Source organism: Cryphonectria parasitica, assembly GCF_011745365.1.
Source record: "Cryphonectria parasitica EP155 unplaced genomic scaffold M406scaffold_6, whole genome shotgun sequence".
NCBI classification, from domain to species: Eukaryota; Fungi; Ascomycota; class Sordariomycetes; order Diaporthales; family Cryphonectriaceae; genus Cryphonectria; species Cryphonectria parasitica.
In genome coordinates this window covers 3,082,300-3,099,632 of record NW_024468914.1, presented here as the reverse complement: position 1 = coordinate 3,099,632, position 17,333 = coordinate 3,082,300, and the positions used below count along the sequence as shown (strand labels likewise).

General features: G+C 53.8%; 8 protein-coding genes across 8 annotated transcripts; 5 read left to right on the top strand and 3 right to left on the bottom strand.

Moving 5' to 3' along the window:
- Positions 1-1,162: 1,162 nt before the first annotated feature.
- On the top strand, positions 1,163-2,476 carry M406DRAFT_262431 (uncharacterized protein; the record flags this gene model as incomplete). Its single annotated transcript, XM_040917512.1, has 1 exon — positions 1,163-2,476. The coding sequence occupies one exon, from the start codon at positions 1,163-1,165 to the stop codon at positions 2,474-2,476; it is 1,314 nt and encodes a 437-aa protein (XP_040774758.1).
- Positions 2,477-2,726: 250 nt separating this feature from the next.
- M406DRAFT_323317 (Mog1p/PsbP-like protein) lies at positions 2,727-3,816 on the bottom strand. Its single transcript, XM_040919759.1, has 2 exons — positions 3,299-3,816; positions 2,727-3,203 (listed from the first exon to the last, which is right to left on the bottom strand). Exons 1-2 carry the CDS (start codon positions 3,592-3,594, stop codon positions 2,903-2,905), a joined length of 597 nt encoding a protein of 198 aa, XP_040774757.1. The 5' UTR covers positions 3,595-3,816; the 3' UTR covers positions 2,727-2,902.
- Positions 3,817-4,425: 609 nt separating this feature from the next.
- M406DRAFT_293482 (HIT-like protein) lies at positions 4,426-5,487 on the top strand. The gene is made up of 6 exons (XM_040919085.1): positions 4,426-4,487; positions 4,656-4,738; positions 4,820-4,888; positions 4,990-5,082; positions 5,165-5,179; positions 5,297-5,487. Exons 1-6 carry the CDS (start codon positions 4,445-4,447, stop codon positions 5,402-5,404), a joined length of 411 nt encoding a protein of 136 aa, XP_040774756.1. The 5' UTR covers positions 4,426-4,444; the 3' UTR covers positions 5,405-5,487.
- A 48-nt stretch (positions 5,488-5,535) lies between these two features.
- On the bottom strand, positions 5,536-7,281 carry M406DRAFT_347269 (CRAL/TRIO domain protein; the record flags this gene model as incomplete). The annotated part of the gene is made up of 4 exons (XM_040922273.1): positions 5,536-6,181; positions 6,272-6,371; positions 6,454-6,975; positions 7,018-7,281. The coding sequence occupies 4 exons, from the start codon at positions 7,279-7,281 to the stop codon at positions 5,685-5,687; spliced, it is 1,383 nt and encodes a 460-aa protein (XP_040774755.1). The 3' UTR covers positions 5,536-5,684.
- A 1,450-nt stretch (positions 7,282-8,731) lies between these two features.
- Positions 8,732-9,437, top strand: M406DRAFT_352491 (uncharacterized protein; the record flags this gene model as incomplete). Its single annotated transcript, XM_040922693.1, has 3 exons — positions 8,732-9,063; positions 9,127-9,236; positions 9,308-9,437. Coding segments are annotated over exons 1-3 (537 nt in total), but the record flags the coding sequence as incomplete, so codon positions are not given.
- Positions 9,438-10,338: 901 nt separating this feature from the next.
- Positions 10,339-10,833, top strand: M406DRAFT_341214 (uncharacterized protein; the record flags this gene model as incomplete). Its single annotated transcript, XM_040921635.1, has 2 exons — positions 10,339-10,542; positions 10,672-10,833. The coding sequence occupies 2 exons, from the start codon at positions 10,339-10,341 to the stop codon at positions 10,831-10,833; spliced, it is 366 nt and encodes a 121-aa protein (XP_040774753.1).
- A 428-nt stretch (positions 10,834-11,261) lies between these two features.
- Positions 11,262-12,333, bottom strand: M406DRAFT_357226 (Redoxin-domain-containing protein). Its single transcript, XM_040923617.1, has 4 exons — positions 12,056-12,333; positions 11,839-11,984; positions 11,635-11,762; positions 11,262-11,570 (listed from the first exon to the last, which is right to left on the bottom strand). The coding sequence occupies exons 1-4, from the start codon at positions 12,276-12,278 to the stop codon at positions 11,477-11,479; spliced, it is 591 nt and encodes a 196-aa protein (XP_040774752.1). The 5' UTR covers positions 12,279-12,333; the 3' UTR covers positions 11,262-11,476.
- A 1,673-nt stretch (positions 12,334-14,006) lies between these two features.
- M406DRAFT_262679 (uncharacterized protein) lies at positions 14,007-15,763 on the top strand (the record flags this gene model as incomplete). Its single annotated transcript, XM_040917528.1, has 3 exons — positions 14,007-14,094; positions 14,209-15,636; positions 15,699-15,763. 3 exons carry the CDS (start codon positions 14,007-14,009, stop codon positions 15,761-15,763), a joined length of 1,581 nt encoding a protein of 526 aa, XP_040774751.1.
- Positions 15,764-17,333: the final 1,570 nt, after the last annotated feature.

Genomic DNA, 17,333 nt, shown 5'->3' with positions numbered 1-17,333 from the left:
GAGACATGATGAATCCGTAGGACGCGAGTTTCGCCGTAGGGCATGACTTAACCCACGCCCACTCAAGTTCACCGAGTTATAGCTGCATAGCGAACTGCTGTTGATTCGGAGCCATGGTCCGGTTTCACCACCCTTGTGAGGTCCATATTGCGGCGGTCTGGAGGAGATGAATTGCCGCTGATCCTTGCGACACGCTGGACGCTGGCCTTACACAGTACCAACGGACGTGACCAATAGGGTCCTGGTACTGCACCGCATCCCGTTGCGAACGGTCAATGTACTAACAATACATACGAAAGAGTGCACGGATCAGTCCCATCTTTCGATCGTTTCCCTAGCAACAGGCTTTTTTTTATTGACTTTCGACATTCGCGACTAAAAGACCCTCTCACAACCATTTTTTCGTTGCCGAGTCTACTGACAGTGACGACGATCGAAGTATTCTTAAAACCATTATCATTCCTCGGTGCCGCGTCTTTCCCACATACATAATTTGTTCCTATTATCGCCATGGCTAGAGGCCGCCGCATCGTGTGGGACTCGAGCGACGACGAGTCTGCGGACCTGAAAGATGTCCAAGCGTTAAAAGCAAAGGCATCCAACAAGATTGCTGAGACTCCAGTGTCACGGACAGATCGGCCTGCCGCCAAGAGCACTGTCAGGAGGAGGAAGCTTGGGGTCATCAGCGACAATGCGCTGCTCCGTCCGCTGAACGGCGCGTGTATACCACAAACCCCGAGCAAGAAAGATGGATCCCGCGGGAAGAGGAAGTCGTTGACACCTCAAAAGGTCGAGCTGCAGACCAGGAGCTCAAAGCCGCCAGTTCTACATGGAGGAACCAATGATCTATCTGAGGCAGAATCAATCCAAGAGCAAACCATCATCGAAGGGTTTTCAGAGCAGGAGGAGGAGCCAGAGGATGATGATGACGAATCTAACTTTGAGGCTAGTCAAAGCTCAGATCCTGAGGATGATAGTTTTGATTTGAGTGACATCCTCGGACGCCGTACATCGAAGCCTCAGCCCATACAACATATCGCCAACAAGCGGGGGGCTTCTAGGAACAGGAAGCGCAGTCCCAGCCCGAGCTCACAGCTGCTGGCCGAGGCTCTTGAAGCAGAAAAACGACATATTGCGGCACATGTCCCAAAGAACGGAAGAGATGGTGAGGGCAAGACCAGGCCCCTCTTGCAGAAGAAAGAGAGTTCACAGCAATCTTCGTCTTCGGTTGTTCTTGGAGATTGGCTGTCTGAATCTCGCTTGTGAGTTATCAGCAACCTTGGGGTCCTGCACACACGATGCTAATCCTACGCTCCTTAGTCACGGGCTTGAACCACAAACATCTCGAAGTCCCACGGACGATACAGATCGACCCATAACACCGACATCCTCACCTCCTCGATGGAAACCCAAGGGTCTTGTGTCTCCCACCAAGAAGATCCCTCGCATTCCTGCCACACCCCACCATCCACGAATGGATACATTTTGGGATCAAGGATTCATTGACGATTGGAACGAAGAGCACTCCCCCAAGAAGCAGCTCTTCCCCGACTCGAACACCAACAAGAGCCCCTCCAAGAGAGCCAACAGTCCCACCAAGAGAGCTGAGCCGAGTCAAACAACTGTACAGAGAGCTGCCAAGAAGGCCTTCTCCGAGTCCAAGCAGGAAGTAGCCAGCAGCTTCCTCCAGGAGCTTGACGAGCGCATCACTAAGGGACGGATCTCCGAGCTCTCCGCCTCGACGGGTGGCGTCCGCATCGAATGGGCCAACAAGCTCAACACGACGGCTGGGCGTGCCAACTGGAGACGCGAGACGGCCAGGAAGAAGGGCAAGGACGGTGTGATCATCTCGGAAGAGCACAAGCACCACGCCTCCATCGAGCTGTCGACCAAGGTCATTGACGACTCTCACCGACTGCTTAACGTCATCGCGCACGAGTTCTGCCACCTGGCCAACTTCATGATCTCGGGCGTCACCAAGAACCCGCACGGGCGGGAGTTCAAGGCCTGGGCGGCCAAGGTCACAGAGGAGTTTGGAGACCGGGGCATCGAGGTTACTACCAGGCACAGCTACGACATTGATTTCAAGTATGTGTGGGAGTGCACCGAGTGTGGGTCCGAGTTCAAACGCCACTCCAAGAGCATCAACACCGAGCGGCACCGGTGCGGCTCATGTAAGGGCGAGCTGAAGCAGACGAAGCCGGTGCCGCGGGCGCGGCCGGGCAAAGAGAGCGATTACCAGCGCTTCATGAAGGAGCAGATGAGGATCATCAAGGAGGAGAACCCGGGGAGCCCACAGAAGGACATCATGAGGATGGTGGCGAGTCGGTGGAGCCAGCAGGAGAAGGCAAAGGGTTGCAAGGCCGTGGACGACAGTTCCAGCGTGTCTCCGTTATCGCAGACCAGTGGTGGTGAAAACAAGGTCGAGGGCGTGACGAAGTCATTGGATCAGCTGACTATAGTCGACTTGACTTGATTTGAGGAAGATTTTGTATCTGCATTACGATACCCTGTGTATAGGAGCGTTGTTGAGAGCTGGGCCACAAAGGCTCAGACATGGTTCAGATTCGTTACTGTTCCTAAACCAAAACCAAAATATCGTATTTGTTCATTCCATGAAGCTGTTTCAACCGCGTTGCTCGATATGCCTTGGCCATTCGTGATGTTCATGATCGTTCCCAGACAGCCAGGACCAAGGCAAGACGACACATGTAGACCGAGTGAATCGTTGCCTAATGTTTCACACGTCCATGATATTCTTCACTATCAGAACCCACCCGGCATATACATATATAGCCAACGTAGCTAGGGTAGGGGGTATCATCATTCATCACTGGCTTCCTTGCCTTATTATTCCCGCGCCTCTCTCTCTTCCCTCCCCTCTCCCACGATCATCTACCTCTTAGATCTCGCTAAATAGACCCCAGTCCTTCACCTTGAAGGTCTTCCAGATCTCCGCAGCGTACTCGACGGCGTCGCCTATGAGCTTGCCCTGTTTCCCCAGCTCCAGGTCCACATCCTCCTCGTCGTACTCGCCCTTGATGTGCGGGACGTTGATGGTGATCAAGATGTCGGTGGACTCCTTCTCGAGGCGCACTAGGGTCAGGATGATGGCCGTGAAGTCGGGCGCGGCGCCGGAAGCCGCCGACGGGTCGGGCTTCGGTGTCTGCGTCGCGATGAGGGTGTAGGACGGGATTTTGTTGCTAAAGGGGACGAGAAGAGAAAATAACACACAGCAGGGTCAGCAAAACCATCAAGGATAGGAATCGCCTTCAGAGGGAGAAAGAGAGGGACATACTCGAGCTTGCTGAACACTGTCTCAGTGGAGTTCCACACTTTGACCGTGTCGACGTCCGACCCGACCAACTCCTCCAGGTGCGTGGTCAGAGCGGCGCCATCAATCTCGTCGGAGCTTCCGGGCCTGCCCACCCGCTCCGTGATGTCGAAGATGATGCTTGTGAAGCCGTCCTTGTCGATGAAGACCTCCTGGTTATCGGGCACCTGGCGCAGCTTGCTCACATCCGCAAAGTTGGCCGGTAGGTCACTCTCGATCGCGCCGCCGAAGAGAGGTGTGTGCTTATACCGGTGGGACATGTTGAGCCTGTTGTAGGGGGTTATAATCGAGGGTGGGCGTCGACTTGGGGGGGGTTAATACGTCTTGAGCGGTTCAGTCGGTCTGGTCGGTCGGTCGCTCGTTGCGCCAAGGGGGCCAGAGAAGCTTGAGTATTGAAAATAAACCACTGAATCACTTGCAGTGCTGTCTATATGTTGTTGGCCGTGAGGAAGAGGAGGATGCGGTTTCAAGCGGTCTCAGGCGTCAACGCAGATGTGGTTTGACAGAAGGGTAGCTTTTAGGCTGCGAGGTTGCCTCACAGCCCCTCCAACTGCAGCGGGGCTGGGATGATGTAATTCGGTCAAGTGGCACAGCGACCTACCTACCAGCCTACCTACTTGGCTAGGAGAGGGCACAGCAGTCTGCCAGAAAAGAAGAAGAGAAAAACAAATTAAAAACAGAACTCAAGTTATGAGTGATCAAATTCGTATCAAATTAAACATTGGACTATGACTGATCTTGGTAAGACTACAAAAAAAGTGCAAAATATAAATCGAATCTGGGTGCTCCAGACGAGAAGGTTCCAAAGATTGTAGGTAATGCAGTGTTTTCGGTCAACCCACGGTCACATCTGGTAAAAGGCAAGAGGTGAGTTCGGTAGGAGATCCGACTGCAACTTGAAACTGTTTAAGCTACTTTATATAGCCATGACTAAACCAGCCCCAAAAACCCCGAACCCCCGCATATCGAACTGCGATCACCCTCATCACGACCTGTTGTCGGCGATATATTTCCGTCTCTATGACTGGATTGGATTTCATTTTCCTTTACAACAACATAGCAATCTCGAATTCCAAACAACACCTTTCTCTCATTGCGTGAATAAAAGTGATGAACAGAATGGCGTCTTGTATTTTCTGCAAGATCATCAAGGGTGTGTGCCGCAATTCGTTCCCCCCCCTTCCTCCTCTGAACCCTTTGCAGTCAAGCTCCCCCCGGGCTTCGGCGCCATCCACAAGTCGCCCCGAGAAGAGAGGAGGACCTTGGTGGCAAAGCAGTTGTTTCGCTGCCTGTTGTCTCTCGCTAATACATGTTCGTTTAGGCGATATTCCCTCCTTCAAGCTCTTCGAGAGTGACAAGACGTTCGCCTTTCTGGACATCAACCCCTTGAGCAAGGGCCACGCTGTATGGCACACACAACCCCTTCTTTACCTATAATTGCTGGGAGGTCGTACGCTCACTGACACACTACCAAATTACATACAGCTCGTCATCCCCAAGCACCACGGCGAGAAGCTGACGGACATCCCTGACGACAGCCTGACTGAGCTCCTGGTGCGTCTGCTGTTCCAACCTACTTAACTTTCAAGAAAGAATGCCATCCTGGGTGGAGGAGCGGGTTGAGTTGGCAATGGTTCGAACTAACACCATAGTAGCCTGTCGCAAAGAAGATCGCCATCGCCTCCGGCGCCGTGAACTTCAATATTCTGCAGAACAACGGCCGTATCGCCCACCAGGAAGTTGACCATGTGAGTAACGCCTTAATCAGCCCAAGTCTGCGTTCTAGGTGCTCAGTCGGCTGATCTGCTGTCTACGTTCTTTTGCTCAAAGGTTCACGTTCACGTGGTAAGATGACAGACCCCCTCCCCCTTTCCTTCTGCCTTGTTCCTTCTTTCGAGGTGGTGTCATTTAATTTCCTCCTCTCAAAGGATGTGGGCGCCGGCTGATGATGCATTGTATTAGATTCCCAAGCCGAACGAGACGGAGGGCCTGGGTGTTGGCTGGCCGCAGCAGAAGCTGGAGATGGATGAGCTCAAGGCCCTGGCCGAGCAGATCAAGAGCAAAATGTGAAAAGGCCCTTTTGATTCTTAGAAAGATAGCGTGTGGCATTTTATGCCTTCATTTACCTCGCCGCAATGAGAGACACATCGACACATGAAAAGAGAACAGCGTTGCGTCTCGATGGTGATCTCTACTTAATTGTTGCGAGGACGAACCTCGTCATTGAGACTTTTCATTGCGGAGGGTCGCTCTTTAAGATTTTACGCGCGCCCCCAATATATACCTTCTATCATATATACGTATATGTAGGTGTATGATCGTATTACTCTCTCTCTCTCTCTCTCACCCTTTAGTCCACATCGTCTGCACTCGTCGCGGCATCGCCATTCGCTCCCGCCTGTACCGCCGCGGGGGTCTTCTCGGCCGTGCCGTACGGGTCTACCTTTTCCCCCTGTATCCATCCCGTTCTGTCATAGTATGACCTCGCGCGCAGGTACGGGTCTAGTGCCCAGTAGTCCGCCCTGAGCTTCGACGCGATACTTTCCCTTTGCGCCTTGATCCCTGCGGCGTCAGGCGTCTTGATCCAGGTCAGTGTCGCCTGCTCATAGTCCTTGTACAGCTGCTCGCGGGCGGCCAGCATGCCGTCGCGCGTGGCTGTATCGTTCATCTTGTCGTTCTCTCCGGGCACGGGTTCGACGTATTTGTAGTCCCAATCCTCCTCGCCGTCGAGCTCCTTAAGCACGCGGCTGGGCGCGACGAACTCCTCCAGGTCCTTCAGGTTGTTGGTGAAGTGTACCTTGCTGGCGACAACGGGATCAAGCCAGCTGCGGATGAGCTTCCATATGCCTGTCGTGACTTTAGTGACTTGCTCGTCTATCTGTGAGGAGGAAACCAACGCGTAGTGGCAACTACGCTCTCGGCGGGCGGGGGACTTACCTTGGAAGAGCCAAGGTGCTTTGTGGACAAGGACCGAGCCTAATGATTCAGGATAGTTTGCCTCAAAGCACTTGATCATGAATTTCACCGGTGTATAGTCCTGGATGTGTGTCAGTCAGTTACACGCTGCTTATCAGTCCGGTTGTTGATGAGGACGACGGCGCCAAGTCTTGCAAACTCACCATGTTGGCCATGGAGAAGCCAGTCATATCAAACATGATGGTTGCTGTGTCCACCGGCGGCCGTAGAACCATGCGTGCGGTCTCGATAAGGTAGACAGTGTATCGCTCAAGCGACTCCTCGCACTGCTCACCCTGGTGGTGTAGCCGTACCCTCACGACGCAGATGGGCCTTCCCTGGTCGTCCAGACCGTGGAGGAAGCTCTTGCCCATGCGAATCTGCGCCATAAAGTCCTCACCCAGCTGCTTCTCCTTCGGATCGCTAGACTTGGACAGGTCGGCCATGCCGGCCTCGCCCTTCTTCATGATGTCGTCGTCGACGTGCATATCGTTGGCGCGCCAGTTCATCGTGGAAACCAGCATGACGAGGGCCTTGTCAACATCCCATTTTCTTGCGCGCAGGAAGCGCAGGGCGAGCGCATCAGGGTGGTCGTGCTTGATCATGCTCCAGATAGTGGCGCGGATGCTCTCGGGCGAGGAGCTGGCCAATGTGTCGAGGAACTGCTTGTTCTGCCCATACTTGTCCTCCGCGTCATCCTCCTTCACAGAGGAGCTTAGCCCGCTGGCCGTAGAGGCCGAATCCGAGTCGCCGCTCTTATCCTTGTGACCCTTCCTAGAGAACAAGGTTATCCTCCTTTTCTTGCCCTTCTCCTTAGAATTGGACTTGTCGGCCGCCACAGGTGCGGTGGAGGAGGCCGGCGTTGGCTCGTCTTGTTCGCCCACTGCGCACACCTTGAAGATGGCAGCCCACAGCTCGCGCAGCTTCTCTTCCTGCTCGGGGGTCAAGTTCCCCACGCGCCCTGGCTGCGCCTCAGTCTTGATGTCGGCCATTTCGTCGTCTTCGCCAGAATCAGTTTCAATCCTCTCGTTAATTGTACCGGGTCGAAGCGCGGCGTAAACGGCGGCGGCGGCTGAAAGCGCAGCGAGTACAAGGAATAGAGAGGAAGCGCCGGCCTGAAGGGGCTCTCCAAGATGATCCCTCGGTCCTGAAGCCGAAGATGAGTGTAGCGCAAGGCGTCTGTGACAACTGGTCAATGGTGAGACCAAGGGACCGAGTGGCCGGTAGGTCGTGATCCCGCGACAGGAACTTCTCGCAGTAGGAGGTCTGTATGCTGCTCGAGGCGTAAGGAGGGAACGACTGTAGCGAGAGTGGAGGAAAGTGGCCGACGTGAGACGGGAGTGTCGCATGGACGACGTTGAACAAAGGGATGAAAAGTTAAGACAGGTGGAGGGAGGATCAGGAAGAAACTACTGGTCTCGTCTAGCAGAAGAATCAGAGAGAGAGAGAGAGAGAGAGTACGTCAGCATCAAGTCGGCTCGGTTCCGAGTTGCAACAGCAGTTGGGGTAGTCAACGGGAGGCCACGGGCGCAGCGTAGGCTCCGGCTCCAAACAAATACCACAGTATAGTAGTGTACATCATCAAATAAGCACGAACATGAGCACACATACAGTCGGGACGGGACAGGTTTGCGACCAGGTCCAAAAGAGCTCCAAGGGCCCTGCGCCGGGGGATCCGGAGATTGAATTTGGGGCCCAAGGTGACGATCAGATCGTAAGAGTCTCTGCTGCTCGCCGCAAATTTAGGCTTGGGACCTGGATTCGGCCAATAAGCCAAACAGGCTAATGTCTAGGTGAGATGTGACACTTTTGTAGGAGTGGGATCAACGTGTGTGGGCTTTGCTCGGCAAGAAAATCTGTTGCTTAAGATGACGGCCAGTTCAGTTGCGGAGTTGTCGAGGCGCAAATTTGGCGGGGTTCCAGCTGCAAGGGCCCAAAATGCACGCACGCGACAGCTTAGCACAGCGGAGACTTTTGACCTGAAAGCCTAAATACCGGGTTGGGTCCCAACAGATTGCGTCACTGTCAGTGTGCTATGGTACTTACTGCGGTACATAGTACTTATTGTAATCAGTACTTGATAGTCAAGAACAACAACAGAGCTGCGAATCATTAGGGATGAATCTGCATCTCTTAACAGTGACTTGCGTAAAGCAGTACTCAAAAGTCGCCATCCACAATTCACCATCTTTGAAGCCCCCCCCCCCCCCAGAGTTCTTATTTGGGCCTTTGTTCCGACTTGTGGCACGTGCTATGGAGAAGGAAAACATCAGGGCCTGGTTCGTCAATCACCGCCTGTGCCCCTTTGCCCCTCAGCGGGGACCTAGACGCGTCCTCCACCTAGCTTGGCGCGTTTGTCACCTAAACAAACGCTCTCCTCTACCCCTCCAAAATCAATCCCCCATACCAACTATCCTCCAAATTACCAATCACCAATAAGCCAGAGACCGTCCATACAGGGAGAGAAGAAGCACATCATGTCTCAAGAGCGAAAACGTTCAACATCGCGTACGAGGGTCTCGCGCCCGACCACACCCCTCAGACCATCCTCTCGGTCCTCCTTCAGGGAATCTGCGAGAGCCAGCTCAGACGCCCCCTTTCCGCTCAACGCCTTCGAGCCCCAGTTCGGCGAGCTCTCTGATGCCATGGCCGACCTCGAGGCAAACCTTATGCACTTCCAGCTGATGCATGAGAGCCTGGCCCGCTTCAGTGAGAGCTTTGCCAGCTTCCTCTACGGACTCAACATGAACGCTTTCTGTGTTGACTTTCCAGAGGTACCGAGGTTCCCCTCATTATCGTTGCTGCTCTCCCACATCCTTTCTGACGCAGGCTGCTAGGGCCCTATACCCGAGTCGTTCCGGAGGGCGAGGCAGAAGGAGGAGCAGGAATCCGTCCAGGTTCCTGATAATAAGTCCACAGGCGAGCTCGAGGGAGAAACAACCTTCATGTAAGCGTGGTCTGCCGTTGCCAGTATGCGTCTGCCGATCTCGGCCCCTTACTAAACTTTTCCACTCCTAGGACCACCGATACCTCCTTCGTCGAGAACCCTTCATCCATGAGACCAACCGCATCCAGGTTCCAGACTCCAGCCCCTAGGTCAAGGACCTCTCGGGTGCCTGCGCCGTCCACTCGCGGTGGAACGCAGGCTCGGGGTGGTCGCGGCGGTGCTGGTGGCACTCGTGGCACGCGGTCTAGTGGACTCGTACGCCCAAGGGCCCGTGGCATCAGATGAATGAGCTGCGGTAACTAAAGGTACATTGAAAAGGATCATCTCTACTACGCACACGCTGCGTCTCGAGACTGTTTCTGGCGTCTGCAAGGCCAGAAATCCATGTCTCGGCCTCTTACGAGGTTCTATGCTATATAAGCGAAGACATCAGCCCAAGAGAGGGATGACTGCTACTATGGCTATGGGTATACGAGGTGGAGGGCGCCGACCACCTGTCCACGTACAAGTAGCGTTGAGGACAGCAGAGTCCACCGCTGCCGAGTTGGAATAGAACAGCCTTGCGCGTGATGCGGTGTTGCTGCAACACGAATCATGAATATGATAAGAGGGTCTCGAGTATGAAGCCATGACCGAACCCACAATCTGCATACTTTTTCTCTCTCCTTGTGCGTGTATCTGCAATTTTGCCCTGTCTGCTCCGTCGTTCGCATCCGATCACATTGCCTGCAGTATGAGTCTATGCATAGGGTCTCGAGGGGCCTTGTCTGTATAAGATTTCGAATAAGAAACGGGCGATCGGTCAAGTGTAGAGTTCAAGGTGTTGCAAGTGGTCGACTCGGTGCTGTCAGTGTCGGGAGTACCCCGCCCAGCTCGGCAAGGACCAGGACCGGGGGTCCACTTATGTCAACCTCCATCTCCGACCAGCCCTTCCGAGCAGAAACCAGCTCTCTTCAAATCGTACGACAGGCAGAGAAAGAAGAGAGGGAAGGGGAAAATGAGAAAGAGAAAAAGCCAGCACGCAAACTCTCCCATGTTCTCATGACTAAGTAGTGATCCAGGGCCCTTCTTCCGGTGAGGTCACCGAGAAGACAATCAAACAATGTCAACCCGCCGCTTCATCCAATACGTCGCCGGATCCAAGAACAAGCTCCCCACCGTCTACCTCCAGTGCCGCGTCAAGCCAGGAGCCAGCAAGGTCCGCGAGGGTGTGGCGGCTCTCACCGATGACGCTGTCGAGCTCTGCGTCACTGCTGCTGCCAGAGAGGGGGAGGCCAATAAGGCTGTTCTGGCCGTGCTGAGCGAGGTAAGTAGTCTGGCGCATGAGATACACAGGCCTGTACATTCTTGGCCGTCCGTCACTGTGCAGACGCGACCATTCCATCACTGAAAGGTTGCCGGAGGCTTGGTGCTTACTGACACAGCTGGAGAGCAGGTGCTAGGCGTACCGAAGTCTGATCTCCAAATCACTCGTGGAATGAAATCTAGGGACAAGACTGTTGCTGTTGGGGGCAGGGCGGTCCAGCAGGGTGAAGAGGAGTGCCTGAAGAAGCTGCTAAAGATGCTCAGTGACGCCGTTGATGAGGACTCTGGATGAGCCTTGCACTCTGCTGCTTGTTTGCTTAATATCCGTCCGGCGGGGTCTGGTCTAAGTCTGTCTGCAAGGGATTTTCTTCTCGCTCAACCACCTTACTGGCGAGAGGAGATTAGTGAGAGGCTTTCGAGACACACTCAGACCTCGTCTCTAGGCTCTCGAGGGCGAAATTGAAATCGAATGGCAGAGAACTCTCGTCGCTAGACCGCCATCAATAGTCGATATCTTAGCTGAGATCGAGCCGTGGTGGCAGGGGTCATACAACCATTGGAGAGCTACATTGAGGCATCCCTTACCTCGGTGCTGATGTGAATTCCGTACTGGCTTGCCATCAAAATGTGGACCTCGTATGTGCTCTTATCTTGCCATGGGCCTTTGTGCCAGAATCGAAATGGACTACACGGGATGTCACGGCGTCAAGCAGACGTCCTCTAAATTAAAGTATGATTTGAGCAGAATACAGACTAACTGCAAATGCCAATCCTATACGCAGGCTGATGCCGTGGCCTCGCGATTTGTTTGCACGGTCTCATGAAGTTTGCAAAAACCTTTTGGGGATAAACATGTTCTTAGTTTTGGGAAAATTTGCAGTAATCTCACGCGACATGATAGATAAATTCCACGCCGGGAGGCTGCAGAAGGGCGTTCAAGCATTCCAGTCCAGTGAGGTAGGAGGCCCAAGAACCTTCTCTGCCATAGAATCGTTCGTACCCGTTCCGTCACTCTCGATGTGGGTAGATCTAAAGACATTACCGTCAGCTATAGACAGGACCAGGACACTGTTTCCAACAGACTGCGACTTACTTGACTTTACCGTCCTCCGTCACGAGGGCATACCGCTTGCTCCGCACGTTGCCGAAGATCTTGGTGGCATCAAAGTCGAGGTCCAGCGCCTTGGTGAATTCGGCGACCGGATCGGCAAGGAAGCGGATCTGGTGAATGAGGGTTTCTTTAGCTGCTTTCTCCAAGGGAAAGGGAAAGTCATCCAGAGAGTAAGAGAGCACTTACACCTATAGCTCCGCTTGAGTCCAGAGCATCGCCCCAGGCCCCCATGACGAAAGGATCATTGACGGAGACGACAAAGACCTTGCCCGCATCCTGGAGATTAGGATGCTTGAGATAGCTTGGGATGTGCTTCTGCGAGCACCCAGGGCCTGTTAAACTGCCGTCAGTCTCTCCTAGAGCTAGCTGGTCATCATTCTGGCGGGTTAGCTGTGGGACGTACTGAAAGCTCCCGGTACGCCGATGATGAGACCCTTCCCGGTGGCGAGCTCCTTGGCGAGATTGACCTTGTTGGCAGGCGAGCCCTCTGCAAGGACTTCCAGGTTGGGAATAGAATCTCCAACCTTGACGAACGCCGGGCGAGTTGAGTGGAAGCCCCTCGAGGAGGACATGAGAGACGACCTCGCGGCCAGGCTCAATGGCCTAAGGGAAGATCTGAATGCCATTCTGCGTTTTGTCTTCGGGGAGAGGAAGAGGAGAGGAGGTGGGAAGGGGCGGTATAGAGGGATAGGAATGAAATGCGCGAAGGTTTGTCACTTCACAATCTCGCAGCTGTCAAAAGTCCCGCGTGGAAGGTAGCTGAAAGGGAAGCATTGTATAGCGACGTTAACGGGGTTAGTACTATGCAAACTGCGCAATACCATGCAAGCATTCAATGGGTAAGCCCCTGTTCGGGAGCAGAGCGTCATCCGCAAATGACATCACAGGTCAGTGTAGGCCCCTGTTCAGCTTCCACTTTAGCATTGCGTACCCTATTTACAGATTTTGCCTCGTTATCGGCATATTTACGATTACTAGAGAGTGAAAATATACCTACTTTTATTTGGTATCCATCCGGCTGCTGAACAATAAATTTCAAATGCGAAGTCTCATAGAAGAAAAGAGAAGTTGCATACCATATAATCGGTATGGATCATACGAAAGCCGAAAGCTCGACATAGTTTTTATTATGTACCAAACAGACAGGTTGGCTCGGCCCAAATCCTCGAAAAAAGCATATCCCCCTCTGCCCCTCACTGGGAGGCCAACGTCAAACGCCCAGAGTCCCAAGACCCACTAACATTGACCTCCACGCTACTCCCTGGAGCCGGTACGGGGACCCTGGGTACAGAGCAGGCAGGTCCCCCCCAACTAACCACCAGCCAGCACAACCACGCTGACGGCTGAGGGCAGCGGCTCGTTCTGCTCCCTGCCCCCCCTCAACTGCATTGACCAGCCCAAAGTCTGACATGAGATCAGGGGTGCTGAGAGCCTTCCCATTTCCTCCGGAAAACATATTGTCAAAATTTCCCACCCGTACTTATACCTGTACTTTTAGGCCTAACCTGCAGCTGTTCCTTTTCCAAGTTTTCCTCTTCTCCTCAACCCCCCTTTTCCTAAACCAACATCTGGCGTTACGCTGGGCACACACGAGGTCCTGGACGGAGCGAGACCTGGTTGGACTGTAGCCGTACACAGTCCCCGCTGCTGGTCATCACTCACTCATTCACCACCCACCACCACCCAACACTGATCACTGGCCACTGATCACGTTTCGGTCCATCCGTCGCAAACAACCAACTCTACCACCCGTCCCGTCACTAGGCTCGGTGTGTTAGCTCCCTCGTTAAACCTGTTGTGTTTTGCAGAGCCTGTGGCCCAAGTGGCGTGTGACCCTGTCACCCCCCATAAGACCAACCATCACTGCGGCAGTAGGGACGCCAGGCCCAGCGCCAGGCCCAGTGCCCCCGAGTCGTCTCTTCCCCGTTCGTCTCAACAACAGCACGCCCAACTAGAAACAACCAGACCTATCCAACCACAACAATCATCCTGCATCTGCCATCTGGGGACAACACTATTTCTTGGACAACGTCTCGCCTACTAGCCATTCTCCCTCTCCCTTCGATAACTCTCTGGGTGCCACCGCTACAACCAAGAGTGAGACCCACCACACTCACTTCCGTTTAGTCAGACCGTCCTCTGTGCCTCACACAGATTACCTCCGTCACCTGGACTCGGTCGCTGCATCCGAGTCCCCCGTCATCATTCCTCCCAAGACTCGCAAGAGAAAGGCGGCTGAGGCGAAGCTTTCCTCCGCGACCAAGGACGCCCTTCCCAACAAGAGGGTCCCTGCCTCAGCTGGCCAACAAGTCCAGGCCTCGCCTCCCACCCCTATGACCACCACCTCCACCAACATGGATTCCGACGACGATATGCTCTCCAATCTGTCAAGCGACGAAGACGTCCTTCAGGATGATGACAGTGACAACTCGGTCGACGATGGTATGTGATGTCCAACCTCCATCCCCCACCCCATTCATGCATCCATCTTCTCCTGATCTCTTCTTTCCCCCCAAACGCCTGCCCAGCCCGATGACTAACACTCCCACGAAACAGGTTTCGACTTCGACGATGAACCCGAGCCAGACCTGCCCGGACAGATCGACTTCAGCCCGAAGAAGAAGGTCTCGTATGAGATCACGTACAAGGTCTACCTACCAGAAGAGCTACAGAATCAGCAAGACGAACTAGTCGACGAGGTCAACATGATCCTCGAATTATCCAAGGAGGATGCTGCCATACTTCTTCGTCATTTCCGCTGGAACAAGGAGAGGCTGATCGACGAGTACATGGACAGAGGACCCAGGGTCCTTGAGGCTGCCGGCCTCGGTTCTGAAGCGTCTGGCGGCCCGCACCTGGAGGTCATCCCGGGCTTCACGTGTGACATCTGCTGCGAGGACGGGGACGGCCTCCAAACATTCGCCATCAAGTGCGGACACCGGTACTGCGTCGACTGCTACAGGCAATATCTTACACAGAAGATCAAGGAGGAGGGTGAGGCTGCACGGATCCAGTGCCCCTCGGAGGATTGTCACCGTATCATCGATGCGAGGTCACTCGACCTGCTCGTCACCGAAGACCTGGTCGACAGATACCGGCGGCTTCTCAACCGGACCTACGTACAGGACAACGACACCTTGAAGTGGTGCCCCGCGCCGGACTGCGAGAATGCCATAGGCTGCAGCGTCAAGAAGAAGGACCTGGACAAGATCGTGCCTACAGTGGCCTGCTCTTGTTCACACCGCTTCTGCTTCGGTTGCATTCTTACCGATCACCAGCCCGCCCCCTGTGAGCTGGTCAGGCGATGGCTCAAGAAGTGTGCCGACGACAGTGAGACTGCCAACTGGATCTCAGCGAATACCAAGGAGTGCCCCAAGTGCAACTCGACGATCGAGAAGAACGGGGGTTGCAACCACATGACGTGCCGCAAGTGCAAGTACGAGTTTTGCTGGATGTGCATGGGCCTATGGTCGGAGCATGGCACCAGCTGGTACAACTGCAACCGATTCGAAGAGAAGAGCGGCACCGAGGCGAGGGACGCCCAGGCTAAATCTAGGGTCTCGCTGGAGAGGTACCTACACTACTACAACCGCTACGCCAACCACGAGCAGTCGGCGCGTCTCGACAAGGACATCTACCAGAAGACGGAGAAGAAGATGATTCAGCTCCAGACGGCGTCGGGCATGTCTTGGATTGAGGTTCAGTACCTCAACGCCGCATCCCAGGCCCTGCAGACCTGCCGGCAGACCCTCAAGTGGACATATGCCTTCGCGTTCTACCTGGCACGGAACAACCTCACCGAGATTTTCGAGGACAACCAGAAAGACCTGGAGATGGCGGTTGAGGCCCTGTCTGAGATGTTCGAGAAGCCGATCTCAGAGCTCTCAGACTCCAAACTGAAGGTCGAGATTATGGACAAGACGGCCTACTGTAACAAACGGCGCGTGATCCTCCTCGACGACACGGCTGAAAATCTCGCCAACGGTAAGCATTCTCAAATGCTTGTGTTTTCAATATACATGGATGGCTGCTAATGATCTCTATAGGCAAGTGGAAGTTTAATGTGGACCTGCACGCCCCCTCGCCAACGGCTGCTAGCGGTCGTCGATAGGTTGATGCATGTAGAGCTGGTGGACATATCATGCACTTGATTGACGAGCGATGCTACAATACCTCTTGGCTCACCCTCGACCCCTTTTTCAGGAAGCTATAGCCTACTGGTTTCCAAATTCATATACTGACGGATTCACCATGATCGATACTGAAAGACGTTAGAAGAAGTCCGCGCTTCCAGAACTTGAGTTGGATCCTCCGAAACAACCTAGGGATGGCGGCTCGAGATGTGAATAATCTTAGGTCACGATGAAGGCGTTGCAGAGTTGAGGTGGGGCTTGATTTTCTTTTTATTCCAGGAACTTTCCCGAGGCATCGCACCGCCGCATCATTAGAAGAGAAGAGAAGAGACATTGGTTTCTTGCACCATTGCAACAGGAGTCATGGGGAGGCTTGTTTCTGTCTCTTGTCTAGTTCACCCCACCGGAGCCAGAGAGCAGCAGGAAAGGTTTGTTTTCGGGGCCAGATTTTATTACTGTCCATCTCACCCACATTTCGTGTGGTAGACAAGCGTCCTTGAGAATCGCCGTCTTACTACTACTATACGTTACTATGGGCTTTGTTGCTTGGCCAAAAGAACGAGCGGTGGTCCGTGAGGTGCACAAAGGAACAAGCGGGGTGGGACGACAATTGGCAATGAGAATATTAGACTGCGTCTGGATTTTCTTGTTTGATCTTGCTAGTGGTAAATGAGAAATGCATATCATCACTACTGACTGCCACCTTGAATGACGACCATTGTTGCATTACCAACTATGATAAGTGTAGTTTTCATAGTACCTCTACCATCACCAGGTGAAGACGAAGAGGAGGAAGTCAAGGGGTCCTAATCCCTTTGTACTATGGTAGAGTACTCGGACTATTTGGTACTTGGTACTTATTCTCAGGCGGCCGAGAGCGGCGCATCGGATACGGGCCCTTCCTCCTCGGTCCTTGACTTGCTGCAAGAACATTCATCCGACGACAGGCAGCGGCCCGAGCAGGAGCCACTACACCCCCTGCAAGTAACCCCTGGTCTTCTGCGGAATGGGACGGGTTATTTACTTATCCAGCAATCCAATGCCGAGGTGGCTACCCGCGCTCGAAACCTTGACGGCATCGTCGCGGAAGCAAAGCCGAGAGGTCTTTTGGCGGGGGAAAATGGGAAGAACTATACGGACGTTGTCGGGTTCAAGGAGCTGCTGCCAACGACCTCTTTCTTCTTTTTTCCTCTTTCGTGCGTGCGTTTATTCCTTCTTCCTCAAACCAACAATTTAATCATCATCTCCATAACAACAATTGACTCTTGTTTCACTCCCTCAATCATCCTCTGTCCTGGCTGATTGGCATCCATCCATCCGACTGCTGCTCTGCTCCTTCCTGTCCCCGGTCCCGGCTTCGGCTCTCGTCTGCTCCGCGTCGGTCCGGTCGAGTGCGCTCTACTGTGCCTTATCCTGCTTCCACTCTTCGTCGGCGTCCAGGACATAATCTGCTCTTCCAACCGACAGTTAGAGGCTCGCCTGTGTGGGTTTTGTTGTCGAGCCAGCATTATAAACCTTGTAGGGAGGGGTCTCTTCTCTGCTGCGACC